This window comes from the organism of the source record quoted next, unplaced genomic scaffold (genome assembly GCF_019419815.1).
Source record: "Pyrus x bretschneideri cultivar Hongxiangsu unplaced genomic scaffold, Pyrus_bretschneideri_v1 Contig19, whole genome shotgun sequence".
NCBI lineage: Eukaryota > Viridiplantae > Streptophyta > Magnoliopsida > Rosales > Rosaceae > Pyrus > Pyrus x bretschneideri.
Genome location: NW_025999490.1, coordinates 4443463 through 4460181, shown reverse-complemented (window position 1 = coordinate 4460181; position 16719 = coordinate 4443463). Strand labels below are relative to the sequence as shown.

General features: G+C 38.1%; 2 protein-coding genes across 2 annotated transcripts; both read right to left on the bottom strand.

Annotated features, from left to right (window-relative positions):
- Positions 1–1085: 1085 nt before the first annotated feature.
- Positions 1086–1767, bottom strand: LOC103936306 (glutaredoxin-C9). The gene has a single exon (XM_009346175.3). It carries the CDS (start codon positions 1679–1681, stop codon positions 1271–1273), a length of 411 nt encoding a protein of 136 aa, XP_009344450.2. The 5' UTR covers positions 1682–1767; the 3' UTR covers positions 1086–1270.
- A 3431-nt stretch (positions 1768–5198) lies between these two features.
- LOC103936579 (auxin response factor 3) lies at positions 5199–10429 on the bottom strand. The gene is made up of 12 exons (XM_009346453.3): positions 9584–10429; positions 9396–9452; positions 8856–9035; positions 8642–8726; positions 8391–8481; positions 8155–8319; positions 7914–8033; positions 7767–7842; positions 6947–7106; positions 5991–6862; positions 5775–5871; positions 5199–5498 (listed from the first exon to the last, which is right to left on the bottom strand). The coding sequence occupies exons 1-11, from the start codon at positions 9866–9868 to the stop codon at positions 5818–5820; spliced, it is 2145 nt and encodes a 714-aa protein (XP_009344728.2). The 5' UTR covers positions 9869–10429; the 3' UTR covers positions 5199–5498; positions 5775–5817.
- Between the last annotated feature and the right edge of the window lie 6290 nt (positions 10430–16719).

The following is a 16719-nucleotide window of genomic DNA, read 5'->3' as shown; positions in this document are numbered from 1 at the left end:
ATAACTCACTAATCATTTTCTAAGTCATCTACAAAATCTATAGTAAATTTCACTTTTGCTGAAGTATCCTTAACATTTCTCGTACACATATCAGAATTCATAACTCACTAATTATGTAGGGCAAGGCCAGCAATCTGATGCCGAAATGGAATTGTACTTATGACTTCTGGTCCAGGCATTTAAGCGTGTGGAACCCAAAGTCCACCATCACAGTCCTTCTATGTTATTTATTTAAATCAAACCATATATAAGACTAATATTACAGACCGACACAATTTTCTCGCTACATTTCTTTTATGCGTCAATTTTTGGATTTTATTTATCACTGTTTATTGACATGAATTATGCTAACAACAGTCACGGTGGTTGAGATTGTCAATTATTAATACACATTGATATTCATATTTATTTTTTGTTCCTCTTTAACTTAGTGACAGTAACTCATATGATGACGAGATTTTTTTGCAAAAATATCAATGTATCTTCTTTCCCTTTAACCATTACTTTACTTTTACTCGAATTTTACTTATGCTGCTCTAACATTACATGTGTGGTAAGAGTTTAACTCTGCTCATATGCAAACTCTTGTTTTAGCTACTTTAGGTGGATAGCTATTAGTTGTGAACTAACATTTTCGTTAATAGTTTAGGAGTAATGCTATAGTAAGATTAAATTTTGTAAATTAATTGATATGGAAGTTGATGGTTGAATTATGGTTTAATCGTTGATAAACGTGCTTATTCTTATTGTTGATACGTCATTAAATTTGTAAATATTTAATCTCCTTAGTATTACCGATTAAATAGGACACGCCTGCATAAGCGACTTTCGTAGCATTTTTTATTAGTGGATGTACGAATTGATGCATAATACAAAAAAAATAATGGAAGAGGCCATCTCAGACAAGCATGGGTCTTGCTTGCAGCAACCAGCTCAGCCCCACTGGATGTTGCCTGCTGTCCATGATTAGCATAAAATTTGAAAATTCACATCATATCATCGATTATTACAACAACTTTCAGATTAATTATCTCCCAATAACTCGTGTCCTACAAAAATATTCAACAAAATTAAAGACAAATACATGAAGAAATGATCACAGGATCTGCAATTAAAGTTTCGTCAATCTTGAAGATGTACGTGTGAAACAAGTATTTCGTCAATCTTCTCTTTTTTTTTTTTTTTTTTTAAATCCGAATACGATTAAAGTTTGCTGAATTACAAGGGCAAAACTCCCAAAAATATTACAGAAGAAAAGGAGAAGAAAAAATCAAAGCCACAAAGCTCCAGCTTGTTTTAACACAGGCACAAGTTCACCTGTAATATGGGTAGCCATGACCCTCTCCAAACCACCAAACAACTTCCCGCCTACAAACACCACCGGAAACTGCGGCCAATCCTCCTGGTCTGCTCCGATCAGTCTCCGCAGTTCAGCGACAACCCCGGTCTCGTCTTCCTCGTCCACTTCGAAAACCGAAGGGTTGACCCCATGGCCGAGGAGCAGTCGCTTGACGACGTGGCACATGCAACAGCCACGTCGTCCGACAACCGTGACAGCATTCTCCGACACCAGTTTTTGTACGCTGGCCGCCGCTACGTGTTGCTCGCGTGAGGACGGCGTCGCGTGGCCGGCCCGGCTGCCCGGAATCCATGTTCCATATGGGATAGTTTGTGATTGCATATTGCAATTAAAGTTCAATTTTTTCACAGAGAGAGAGGATTTTCAGAGGGAGGGGGCGGTGATGTAGAAGTGGCGTTTGAGGACGGGGGATTTATAATCTGTAGAGAGAGAGAGAGAGAGAGAGAGAGAGAGAGAGAGGAGAGAGAGGAGCGTAGACTCTAACGTCAACGGCAGTTGCGCAGTGTTCGACGTCACAGGTTGCTGTGGGTGACGTTTACTTTCGTCACCCGCGTTGTTTAACACTGGACGTATTCTCCAAGTAGGGCTAACAGATGATGCACCGCACACGTTGCCCTTAATTTTCCCACCAGGTTTTGCGATTTTTGCCTTTGTTTGTTAGTACTCCAAGCTGGCCATACTCTTTTGCTCTCATCTACTTTTGTGACGAAATTAAAATAAAACCATAACCCTAACATGCACAAATCGAAGAGTTGTGCTAGCGACAGCTACTTGCGTTCATGTTAAGGTAAAATATTTGATCATGCTCTTTCGGTCTTATGTTCTTTTTCTGACAAAATTAAAGTAAACAGTATAATTATAACATGTGCTTGTGTGCGAAAAAATTGTGTCAACAACGATGTGTAACTACGTATTATTAATTGTTGATTCTTGTGAGAACATTTGCATCGATATATAACTGATAGATTCCAAGAATTAGGTTCATTGCAGTCAATATAGGGTGTGTCCACAAAAAATGAGTTCAAGGCAACATGATGTCTGCATGATACATGCCGAACATAATTGACTGGTACTTGAAGAGATACATGTCTATTTCCCTTTTACTTCTCTAAATGATTTGTACTTAACTTAATATTTGTTCAAGTATGATATAAAATGACACTTCATCATTAATTCAGAGTTATTAGTAGTGCGAAAATTATCAGCATGAGCTTCTTTTTTTTTTTTACAAAAACAGAACATAAAATGTACTTCTTTTTTATAAAAAGGGAACCAATTGGTGGCTTCATCGCGGCAGCCCACCATTTTGGAGGCAAGAAGACTCATCACATAAGCATTTTAACATTCTCCTGGCAATCATCGTGTGATTTACCAGTGACAGAAATCGAACCTATAATATGCCATGTGGAATACGAATATGAAATTTGTTTCTAGTCAGCCACTGGGGCACCTAATGGTGATTATAACATGTATTTCAATTATTGCGAATGAATGCTAAATTTTTAATAATAACGCATTTAAGTTATTAGGTGGAGGGTTTCTTGAAAAGAAAAAAAAAAAAAAAAGTAAAGTGGGTGAAAGGTACGATTCAATTTCACCAAATTAATTAGACACACAAATGTTAAAATTAGGCAATTTAATATAATAAAAAAATCATTTACAGTCTAATGATACTCATTTTGACTTGTAAATGAAAAATCTTATATTTAATTTCCGTTAAACATAAATTTTAACCATATTTTTATTAACCAATTGAGGCTAAGTTCACCCCAGGAAATATCTTTTTTCATAAATAAATGAAAAACATATCCACATGCAACCAATAGAAAAATACAAGTGATCTCCTAATCTCAACTATTTGCTCATCCCAAATTATCCCAACTTTCACGTAGTGACAAAAGCCGCTCGCGGACGGTGCGTCCGCGTACACGTAGTAATACGACAACAACCCAATGTCGTCACCCACCCACCACACACCGTCATTTGCTTACCAAAGCAGTCACAATCACAATCACAGCACGCCACGTGGCGTGAACGAATGACGCTTATCTGATCATCAAATACCTGGATTCTTGAGCATGTCGTTTTCAGTCGCGTTTGGAAGCCTGGCGTCTAAAGATTTTTTAGTATGACCGACAAATGAGATGGTACATCATGTGTGATTGTACAAATAGTGAGATATGTATGTTAAAATGTTAATAATTTAAAAAATAATTTTTTTTATCAATTACATAATAACACGTGGTGTAACATCTGTATTCCCGTCACAACGAAAAATTTATCCCTAACGTCTTGCCTTTCTCTCTCCTGCTGACGAGTGCGTGACGTGGATGTTGCTTTCGTTGCATTATTTTTTTCTATTTTTTTAATTCCGCCCACGTCACGAGGAATCAGTCAAAGACACAAGGTGTGGAAATTCTAGTCGCGGCGGTTGTTGCAAGCTTCGTATATTTAATTACATGTTTGAATTAATCTGAGCCGTGAATCACATGATCATCGATCCTGAATCTAATCATGTCGGGGTCAACGCTCTCATCTTACTCTTCTGTTTATATAAATTGTGTTACGGATTTGTAAATATCGTTACATGATATTGTGACATTTTATGGGAAATATACATAATTATGATAAGTATCTGAAATTTGTTACATGAATTGGTCAGATCGATGTTATTATTCTAAATGTATATGGCATTTTTATTATGATTTGAAGATGGAAGACTTTTGCTAATCAACGACTTTATGATCACATGTTGAATGCTACGTTCGGATGTGATATTTTCCTTGTGACACTTAAAAGCGTTTTTCTTTAAACATGTATTTAATGGCAACCATTGTTGCAGCTAAACGTTAAGTACATATGAATATGCATGAATACGATTTTGAATCTAAGATCCCAAGTTATCTTGTGATTATTTTTTTCTTTTTAAAAAAAAGGATCAGTTGGTGGCTTGTTATGGCAATCCATCTTTTCGGATGCAGTGAAGACTTATAGAGGCATTTCAGCCTCTCCTCAGTCATTGTCATGTGATTCATCAACGTAAAAAATCGAATCCAAAACGACCTGTGTGGAACACGAGCCTGGAATTCATTCCCGATCACTAAGTCACCTGATGGCGACTAGTTATCTTGAGATTAATGTAGCTAGATTGATGCTTGATACATTAACGCTTAATTTATTTTCTTGTTGGAAGAAATACAAAGTTAGGTTTACCAGATGGAACAAGAGGAAAAGACCTAATTGGATTATTGCGTGGAAATGAGCAAGTTAGCATCATAAAAATAATAGTTCTGTGTTTACTTTGAAAAGCAAAGGTGGTTAGTCAGTCAATTGGACATGGAACTCAAAATAAAACCTAAATCTGCAAGTTGGGGGTTTAATGTTTTATCCAAAACCCAAATCTTTTCTTGTGGGACAAATAAATTGGGACTAAATAGAATACATGTCTTCTGTCAGCTAACATTTTTATGAGAGTTTTAACGAAAAACTCCTGGTATTGTTCACTTTTAACAAAAATACAACATTTTTACCTTTACCTGATACCATTCACTACACTTTTATTTGTCATTTTTCATTAAAACTAAAGTTTTTTAAAACTTTTCGTTTTTTTTCCTTTTTATAAAATAGTCATCGTACTCTTCACTTAAAAAGTCCTACCAACCATTAGACGACTACTTGAAAATTGTTGGTCTCATGACCTTGGTTTGCTCCCAAGTGGTTTGAGCTTCGACTCTCTCCCACAATACCCGCGTAGCAAATGCTTAAGTTTCTCACTCCCCAAATGTTCAGCTGTCAGGCTAGGATTTAATAATTAGTTGGGCCAAAGACTCGGATACACTAGTTTCAAAATAAAGAAATGTTATACATCGGAGCATTGTGCCTTAGCAGATAAGCCCTCTTTCAACAGGTTTACATATGAGGGTTAAGCAATATTAAATATAGATTCTACAAACTTTTGTTCTCAAAGCTGAATTAACAATACAAATCAAAGTCCCTTGAAGCGCTTAGTTACAACTTTTGCCTCAAAATTCAGTTACATAAATGACAGCACACATAATCCCGAAGAAAACCTCCCGCCTGTTAAGAGAGTTTTCTTCATCGGTACAACGCAAAACTATTGATATTACAGTAACATTGCCTGCCAAAAGAGAGATTCAAACAAATAAATGACCGGAACACAAGCATCTTCTTCATGTTCATCGGGTTTACTTATATGACTTTGGAAGATATAGTGCGATGACAAACATGGCCATGATGAGTTCCATAGGTAGGGTTTATAAGCGCACTTCAAGCCATACCATATGTAAGTTTTGACAATAGATAGGCAATGAAGAATCCATGTAGATTCCGATGCTAGGTTGCAAACAGAACAAAAATAGACAGATATACAATAAGTAAACGTACGAGGACTTACTCGTTACTGCCTCGGATCATCTGCAACAAGCACAGGATGATCACTATCCTTGTAAACAGCTTTCCATCCTTTCTCCGCGCCAGTCAAAAGCCCAATCCTAGACATAAACATCCCACTTGCTAATCAGATAATCATTTGCTTCCATCAAATAGAAGATTAAATACCCCAATCATAACATTTGAAAATTGCATTTCATGCAGCAAAGAGGTTGCTTACTTTAGTACAGGTTATTCCAACTGTTGAAGTCATCAAAGGAGGCTTTGAATGAAACTGCACTCCAACATTGGGGTTGCCCTCTTGATCCGGGACACATTTGTCCTCGGACAATGAGAAACCAAAGAGTCTACAGCTACCTTTGACTGGTGAAACAGAATCCTGGCTGCCACTAATTGTTGATTGACTTATACCTGGATGAGGTGAAATACCATGCTGATTGTAAGAATGCGTGCCTCCACGATCTTCCCTGCTGAAGTTACGTTCACCAAATGAGGATGACGTTTGCCTTCCACCATCGTGTTCAGAGACATGTGGAGTCCGATTTATTCTATGGTCCTCTTGGTTATAGCCATTGTATACCGAGTTGAATTCCACAACTGGATTCATTGCTTGCTGGAACATTAACACAGACGATGGTGATGAAACTTGCACAGATGGGGCAGATGAGTGCACGTGTGTATTATTGCTCTGCATCATGGTGGACCATCCATTCCTAAAGCCAGGCACCTGAAAACCATCATAGATTCCAGGTCCACCATATTCATGAGCTTCGTTAGAAGCGGGAGCTCTTCCATAAGGTGAGCTTGGAAGTATTTCTTGACCTTGCAAGACCTTATGGAATCGGAATGATTCACCAAAGCCTATGCCTTTTGAGGCAATCTCAGAATCCACAAGTGACTGTCTGAGACCATTACCTCCAGCAGCAATCCCAGAACCACCGGAACCGTGGAAGACTCTCCTTGCTTCAGATGGATGCGAATTCAGACCACCTAAACCACTGAAAGGAGTATCAAACCCCGAAATTTCTTGACCTTGCAAGACCTTCTGGAACCTTAAAGATTCCCCAAAGTCTGATGTTCCAATCCCACCATCTGAAAAGGAAACACTCAAATAAATCATTATGTTGCAGAGACCAGTGTCATGATGACATGTCGTGGTATGATTGCAGGACATACTAGGAACTGGACATTCTGGTTTTGTTGCAGACAAACCAATCCTGGACCGCTTCAAGCCTGTTGCCATTAGGGTATGGGAACTAGAAACAGAACCAGATGACTCAACTTCCCATGGGGAAACCCTGCCATGCTTACTTGTGTCTATATCTTCCCACCTGACCTGCAATAGCAAAGGAAATGTTCAAACCAATATATCTAGTGCTAATGGCATGAGCGAATACCAGAAGTCAATATGGACATGCTACAGATTAGAGGAAACATAGTTTATGATATTTAGGTAAACGACTTTCAAGACACTGAAAATTAACTCTCACTATCAAGACATAATTGCTCATAGACCCTGAGTTTCTACTCCACAGGACTATGCCTAGGGTGGCTTGATCAACAATTAAGATAAAACTGTGTGGCTAATACAGGAGAAAATTTATGCTTCCAGTCTAAATTTAGCCACAAATTCTACCAAATCGTGACATTTCACATGACATATGAAGTGTGCAATTCATCCTAGTTAGAATACGGTGAAGCTGCCTACATTTTTTTTTTTTTTTTTTGGTTACCTTTTGCACTCTCATGCTCAACTATTGTTCAGAAAAGCTTATCATAGATTTGTTCATGACAATGGTTTTGGGAATCTCAATGTAAAATAACCAATACGTATAGGAAGTGTCCCATAAAGAAGATAAATACAGAATTGATGGTACCCTAAAGACAACTTTTGGTTTAGTACATTGGCATTCACCACCCGAACCTTCTCAAGCAGAAACGTACAAGTAAAAAAAAAAAGAATAAAAAGATAAAAGTTTGTGTAGAAAATACGTACAACCAGGCATCTCCATTTTGAACCAGGCCATCTTACAGGATCCAATTCACTAATCCCCGTTATAAACCCAGTGTATCTGCCAAAAAGAAAAATTTAATAAAAAATTTCCACAAAACTACAACTATTTCAAAAGTAAGAATGCCAAACCTTCGCTCTGCTGCATCTTCAGTTTCAAAACGCATTTTGATCCTCATTCCAGCAGAAAAACAATGATCAAGGCTCCTCAAAAACTTATGGGAAGGTATTATGAATTCAGAAGAGCTGGACCTACAAGATCATGGACGATTATAAGGAAAAACGATGCAGAAGGAAGAAAGGTCTAAAGTCTCAAGCACAATAACTTTCAAGATTACTTTAGGAATATGTTAAATGATGAGCGCCAGATTACCTTGGATTGTAGTACACATTAAAAGCATTCTTTGCGAATATAGCATTCACCACATCGGTGATAGCGCTATAGTTCAATTGCTGGCTACAAAGAGTTGGACAAGTAGCAGAACTTTTAAACTGGGCTGCCCTTCTAATTCCGAGCCTCAGTTCTCCATCGTCACCCCTATTATAAATACTGGATGAGAATTATAAATAAGGGGGTCCAAAATCTCGTCAATCGAAGGGTTTATATACCTAAGAAACAGCACCGCATCTCCAGAGACGAGCTTCTTCTTGTTCACAAACGCACTCCATCCAGTGGTGAGCAAATGCCTCCGTGGCTGCCCTACTCAAACCAATTAGAAAAAAGGAATAAGAAACACATTGAATCTAAAGCATCCAATTTACAAAGTTCATTATAAAACTCTAATAAGATTGCCACCGTATCATGGAAAGATAAACCCCCAACTAATGAAGCACAAAAGGGATCATATTTTTTGCATTACCCCTATAGATATGTCGGAACCTCCACTCCAGGCCATGCAGATCCTTTGCTACAAGCTCTTGGGAAGGCCTTTGTTGAGTGTAATCCTAAAAGCACAATCTATTCGTCTCAAAAACAAAATACTAATATGTACTTGATTAGACTAATAATTTAGTCTCAAAAATGTTATGCAGAAGCTAAACCAAAAGTTGGGGGAGAACATGAACTAGGAATACCAGGGGAGGAAAGCAATCCTCGGCAGCACGACGAGGCACAGAGAAGCCTCCGTGAGTGCTAGTATCGGAAGCAGTAAGGGTTTTGCAGAACATGTGGGGTGTGGTTGACGTCCCCATTGCCTCAACGTCGTCCTCGGCATCTGCATCGGTTTCCCCTTCCCGCAATCTGTGCTCAATTTCCTACATAGATTAAAGCATTAGTGAAATCACCTCAATGTCAATGTTTAATAGATAAAAACATCACACGATCACCAGGAAGAGCAAAGAAAATTAAAAACATCAACCCCAAAATCGAATTGTATAAATTATAAGTAACTAATTCATAAATTCGTGAAATGACTAATAGTAAGGAGACAGAGATGCTAACATATGATCTTTGATAATGCCAAAGCGGGAAAGAAAGAAAGTGAAATTCTAAAGCTTGGGTTTTTAATTGTTTCGGTTTCTACACAACGTGAGCATTTTCTCAGAAAAATTTTACTTTTCCAGCATTTTCTAAGGAACCAAACAGAAAATCAAAACCCGTACAAATAAACCCACCTCACTTTCAGGAACAAGGGAAACCCGAGCGAAGACATCGTCAGTGCCAGTCTCAGCCTGCGACCCAAAAAACCCTCAAGAAATTGAGAACCCAGATAGCAAAACCCCAAAAGCTATCAAATTTCATCAAAAATCCAAAACCCAAAAAGAATTTGAGAGAGAGAGGCTCATTGTATAGAGAGACTGACATGGAGCTTGACATCGACAACCCGACAGAAGAGGTGGGGCGGGAGATCATAAGCCGAGGTCGGAAAATCCGAGACTTGCTCCAGGTGGCCCTGCGGCAGATACACCACCACACTCCCTTTCTTCGGCAGCGAAATCAGTGGGCCAGCGCAGGCGTGCCAGAGCTCCATGCACACTGACGCGGAAGAACCCAGAGCGTCCGAAACAGAGGAAGCCGAAGACGGCGAGCCGGACGATGGCGTTTGTTCGTCCTCAGTCGCACTGTTCAGATCAATTAGACCCGCCATGTGAAATTAAACAGAAACTGTAAGGACCCAACAAGCGAAAGAGGAAGAAGAAGAAGGAGAAAAGCACTTTGCTTTTTTGCTTTTTGCTTCTGCTTCTGCTTAAGCTTGTTTATAATATGGAGAAAAGAAAAAAGGGCGTAGAGGAGGTTTCAATTCTCCTGCATTTTGAGAGATGGGTTTGATAGCACTTAGCTAAAAGAAGCTCGGAAAAGCACTTCTCTCTCTTTTCTGCTTAATTCTTAACTTTTATTATTTTTCTTTTGGACGGGCTTTTGGGTATCAAATCAAAAGCTCAAAAGCTTTTACAATTTGGGAGGTGAGAAAAAGAAAATGGAAATTAATACCCAAAAAAATCAGATAATTTAATATGGGACTTCTTTTGGTGTTGAATTGAATCCCTTTTTGGGTTTTTAAATAAAAAAAGATTCAACCATTTTTCTCCGTCTGCAGGCCGAACTGCAGCACTGTTGCAACTGCTGGGTGTGATGTGTGGCAGAACAGTGTGTGTATGAGAGAGAGAGAGAGAGAGTGTGGAGGTCTTGTACGGCACCCCCTGTATTTCCGGGCGGATGTCTATTCTGTCCCCTTCTACTCCATCAAATCCCACTCGTACCCCCCCCCCTCTCCCCTTAGTCTTCATTCTTTCCTTCCTCCCATATTTAATTTATTTTAATTAAGATTTTGACAAAACCAAAATCAAACATTCTCTCTCCATTCCTTCTCTTTTGTGAAAGCAAAAACCCCCTACTTGGTTTGCTAATCTATCTTTTTTTTGGATTCTAATTTTATAATTTAGAAGAAAGAACTTTTATCATGTAGAATGATAAATGCCATTACGTAGAGCTTATCACACAAGTTGTTCTTCGAAATAGACTCTTGAATCATGTGGTTGTATGGCCAAAGACTCTCATGATTGGATCAGAAGGATAAGGGGATGGATTCGACGGCCTGCACTTAAGAATTTATTTTATTACACATTGTCAAATGTTTCAACTTTCTTACATATCAGTGCGTGATTGACTTAGAATCTTGGTAACATACCATTCAAGACAATTTTTTTTTTTTTTTTGTAATTTTGGGGATGTTTTGGGTTTTATCTTCTCCTCTCTTTATTTCTTGGGGTCAGTTCCTCTTGCACAACCAAACCATTTGGTTAAACTGGCCAAAAGATAGTAACAATATGGGCAGTATGAAATATCCAACTTTCAAAAACTATAGTGTACTCTTAGGAAACTTCTTTTTTAGGGCAACCTTCGTCATCTCACAAATCTAAATTGGGTTGCTATTTTAGCAACCTGAACTGGTAGGCTTTACACATTCAACTTTGGCAAGCTTTTACCTTCACCACTCACTCGGTAACTTGGAAAACAAACAAAAAACAAAAAAAAAAAACATGTTCCAAATTCAAAAGTCACATGCATAATCTTTAAGACATTCTTCACTTTTGCTGCAAATTTACCCAACTGCTTTATCTGCCCATGTTTGATTGTTTCCATAAGAGTCTTATGGCTCATTATTTCTTGTTTAATTTCTTAGGGCAAAAGTAATGTCAAATGTGGGTCTTTATGCTTAATCAATTGGGGGACAAGTAAAAAGATGGCACTTCCCATTTCTGCATAATACAAATTAAGAGAGAAGAGAACCCTACTTCAATAAGATATATTATAGCAGTGAACAATTATGCCCTAACCAACTTAACTATCATTTTCTTTTTTGGTCGGAAACTATAACTAATGATCAAATTTTGTTTCTCACATCTACATGGACTTTAGTAAAAACTTGTCTTGCAAATTAAAAACGAAAGTTCTACTATACTCCAGTGTATGACATACCTTAACTGGAGAGTTAGATTTACTTAAAAAAAAATTAAATAGTCAATGATCCAACGACCAAAGATCACTATTTATACTATACATATTGAAAATTATGATTTTTAATTATAAAAAAATATTATATATTTGATTGAAAAAGTCACATTTAAGTATGGACAGAGATCCCAACTGGATCTCCCCCACCAAGTCCTAAAGATCCGGAGATCCGGACCTTTGAAATTTGATCCAGCAGCTACAATTATTATTACTTTTAGAAGACCACCTGTTTGTAGTCGTTAAATCAAATTTCAACGATCTGGATCTCCAAATCCTTAGGATTTGGTGGAGTGAGATCTGGATGAAATCTCTGTCCTTTAAATATAAGTTCACAGAAGTGATCACACTTTAAAAAATACTAAATATCAACATTTTTCAACAGACTATGGAGTCGAAGACATAGGTTGTGATTAATTAGGACACTTTCCCATGCAACATTCTTGCTTGTTATTCCTTGATACCAGCCCCCCCTTTTTTTTTTGCACACAAACCTAAAATTTTTCACAAATAAAGTATTCACTCATGAAAATCAAACCCATACAACCTTTCCCCATAAAAAAAAAGGAAGGACAACCAAACTTTAAATAATTGTCATAACTATTTGGTTGAACGATGTGAATCACATGATTGTGATCAGGAATTTCAGTCTTTAAGTCTTCTCGACTTTCTAAATGATGGATTATCGTAGTAAAGTCATCAGCTGACCATTTTAAAAAAAAAACATATAGCTCTTCACTTAAATTTTAACGGTTTTGGAAACTTATTTGAATTGCAAATTAAAGTAATGTAGGCAGGTCCAAAGAATTTTTTTTTGGTTTTTTAACAAACGATAGTAAAGGGGTGGGAAAGTGGACTAAGCCTTACAATGAGTTAGTAATAATGTGATTCAAATTTTCCTACGCTCTACCGTAAAAACTTCATTATTAAAATTATAGGTCATTGCGGTTATTAGTTTAATGTTCTTATATATAACAAAAAAATAAAAGAATTCTACTATACTCTACTGTTTGGCATGTACGGTATAAATTAGGGTAAAACCGTCTTTTTAGTTGTTGGATAAACAATTGTGTCACAGTAGAGGAACAGGTCTTTATCTGACCTGAGCCATCAACTGCAAAGAACCCAGTAACCACAGGCTATAGGGCTATACACCTAGACATATATATATATATATATATATATTTGTGTGTGCATACACGTTAGGTTAGGGTTTACTAGCTCCAGTCGCTTTTGCAATGCTTAGGTGAATAACCCGGATAAAACGGGTTGCAACTCAATGCCCGATTGAGTAAATGACTCGGTCTTTCGATTTGCATGGGAAAGTTGTCAACCACCACTCGCCCTGTGAGAGCGTTTGCACACACTTTGATTTCGTGTCTGTGGAACTAGAAATGTTTATCGAGCTTTTATTTGGTGGTGCTTAATTGTCAATGATGAAAGTGTCTTTTATTTTCTTTCTTTTGTTTTGAGTCTCTCAATTCAGTTCGAGTTGATTATTAGTTGCAGCAATTCAACGTGGGTTTGTTGCGCATTTTAAGAACGAAATAGTACAATTCAGTTTTTTCTTTCACACATTTATTTCAATTTTCGATTCGTTGGATTGAATAAACTAAAGAAGATTAGTGGAAAAATTAACAACAGTATGTGAAAGGTAAAAAGAAGTGTGAAAACAGTACTACCCTAATTTTATACTTTAAATTGCCTACCTCGAAAGCTAGATTGGGAAAAAGGTTCTATTATGTTCGAAATGTTCTTAAAAGTTGAGAGGTAATTAGGGTAAGAGAAGATTAAAATTTCTTTGTGGACCAAGGAGAACTTTTGACTCAAGAGTTTATTAGTGCGTCCTATGTTATTATTTAATTGAAGGGACAATTAAAAAAGGGAATTATTATTAACGTTCCAGAAATCTCATTTGTCACTTTAAATTTTCTATAATTAGAAAAAAAATACACTTGTAATAAGTGTAGAATGAAAATTTTGAAATACTAATAACAATTTCTTTGAAAAAATTGTATTTTTCTAATTATACAGTAACATGCGTTATAACGCTCTCGTGTTTTGAGTACATTAAAAAAATTTCTTAAGCAAGCATGAGGGATGGAAAAAGGTCTTATGGGGAAGCGTGAGGTTTTCTTGTGTGTATTGAATTGCTGTGGCCGTGGCCGTGGCCGGTATGAAAGAGACGTGTCTGCAGCTACCTTTAAAGGAGCGTGGGTTCACTGGGTTGGCAACTTGGCATCATAAATTGTTTCCCTTTTGCCTCACTTTTTAACTTTTCTGTCAGTCCCACCCACCCCACTCATTTTTTTATTTTCACCCTTACATTCCTATAGTTTTGCTTTCGACCCTGGATTCTATAAATGATTACTTATTACCCTCGTCTTTTTTCATTTGGTCTTATTAAGCGATAATATCTTGGATTGTGATTTGTTTCCCTTCCTTTATTATAGGAATAGATTGATTTGTGTAATCCTTGTATAAGTTGACTTCCTAGAATAGCCTATTACATGTTGTATAAAGCTTGTACTTCTTGTGAAGAATATCAATATATGAAAACATCTTCAATACTTCCCTCTCACGGCTTAAACCCTAGAAACCTACGGAACCCTAGCAGGTCCATATTTTAACATGGTATCAGAGCACCGTTTCTGGTGACTCTGAATACCCCACCCATCTTCAACGCTTCCGCACCACGACCAACAACATCGTCACTATGAGTGATTCAGGAACCAACACGAAGCCATTAGAGATGGCTGCTGATCTCTCGAACCCGTTCTTGTTACACCCCTCGGATCAACCTGGGAACATCTTGGTCTCCAAAACCCTTCAAGGAGACAACTACAACACATGGAGCCGTGCTATGCGCATCAGTCTAAGTGCTAAGAACAAGCTAGGTTTGGTCGATGGAACCATTGACCCACCTGCTGAAACAGATAAACAATTTGCATTGTGGCAACGATGCAATGACATGGTCCTCGCGTGGATCCTGAATTCTGTGCATGAAGATATTGCAAGCAGCTCCTACTACACATCAGCAGCAGATGTGTGGGCTGACTTACGTGATCGTTTCTCTCAAGGGAACGATTCACGTGTTTATCAAATTAAGAGAGAAATTGTTGAACACAGACAGGAGCAACAATCGATCTCAGTCTACTACACAAAACTCAAGGCATTATGGGATGAATTGACGTCCTATCATGAGCCTTCAACCTGCACTTGTGGGGGTTTGAAGAAGATCAATGAACGTGATGAAAAGGAAAGAGTGATGCAGTTTCTCATGGGATTAAACGAGTCCTATGCCGCAGTACGTGGGCAAATCTTGTTGATGCAGCCACTTCCCGACACTCGGAAGGCATACTCTCTTGTTTTACAACAAGAGAAGCAAGTGGAGGTATCTCTCACTCGTCATAACAACAGTTTGCATGCTATGCATTTGACAAGCCATAGGGAATCTGCTGCACAACGAGGTAACTCCTCTATTAAATGCTCCTATTGTGATAAAAAATATCATACCGTGGATCGATGTTTTTATCTCTATGGCTTTCCACCGGGGCACAAATATCATGGCAAAAAGATGATCCCTCCTAACAAGAAGAAACCTGCGGCTAATCAAATAAAGACTGGCAATGAAGTCGCCACAGTCACGGATCAGCAGCATCATGAAACCAGCGGTGACAGCCCCAAGTTCACTCCTGAAGAGTACAACCAAATCATGGCCATGCTCAAGAAAAACAACTTGGATGGTAAACCTCACCATTTTGCAAACGCCACAGGTACTCTTACACCTCTTTCTAATATGTCAGGAGCCTTGCCACAGAAAACCCTATATTTGATCATTGATAGTGGGGCAACGGATCATATATCCCCTTCACCTCACTTGCTTCACAAGCAATCCATGTGTGATTATGTACAAATGCCGAATGGGGGAAAAGCCATTATAGAATCTGTTGGTTCCGTACAAGCCACTCCTCTTATTAAACTTGATGATGTGTTACATGTTCCAAATTTTCAAGTTTATTTGTTATCCATTAGCAAACTCACCGAGTCTCTACAATGCATAGTGATTTTCTTTCCTACCTTTTGTGTGATACAGGACATGGCTACGAGGAGGACGATTGGCCTGGGCAAGCGATATAATGGGCTCTATTACTTGTCGTCCACACAAAACCCTCATCTAGCTCACAATGTCAACCGCCATTCAAACCTTTGGCACCGACGCTTAGGACATCCCTCCACCGGTCCCCTACAACTTTTGACCAAGCAAGTTCCAACTATTATGTTTGATTCTAGTCATTTGTGTGACATTTGTCCCCTTGCTAAACAAACTCGTTTGTCTTTTCCGTCAAGTTTTATTTCATCTCAAGCACCTTTTGATTTAATACATTGTGATATTTGGGGACCTCATCGAGTCAATTCTCATTCAGGGGCTAGATATTTTTTGACTATTGTTGATGATTATTCACGATTTACTTGGATCCATCTTATGCGTTTAAAATCTGAAACACAAGGGTTGTTACGTTCTTTTATTGCTTGGGTTCAAACACAATTCAATCGCATGATCAAGACGATTAGGGCAGATAATGGGGCTGAATTCGTTTCTTTACGTTCTTTTTTTGACAGCAAGGGCATTGTGTTTCACACTTCTTGTCCCTCTACTCCCCAACAAAATGGGGTCGTTGAAAGAAAACATCGCCACCTTTTAAATGTTGGGCGAGCACTTCGTTTTCAAGCCAATTTACCTTTACTTTTTTGGGGGGAAAGTGTTCAAACGGCTTGTTATTTAATCAATCGCTTACCAACACCACTCCTTCGTCACAAAACCCCATTTGAGCTTTTACATTGTACACTTCCAGATTTTCATCACTTGCGTGTGTTTGGTTGCTTATGCTATGCCACGAATCTCACTCCCACACACAAGTTTGATCAACGTGCTCGGAAATGCATATTTGTTGGCTATCCTCTTGGTCAAAAGGGGTACCGTGT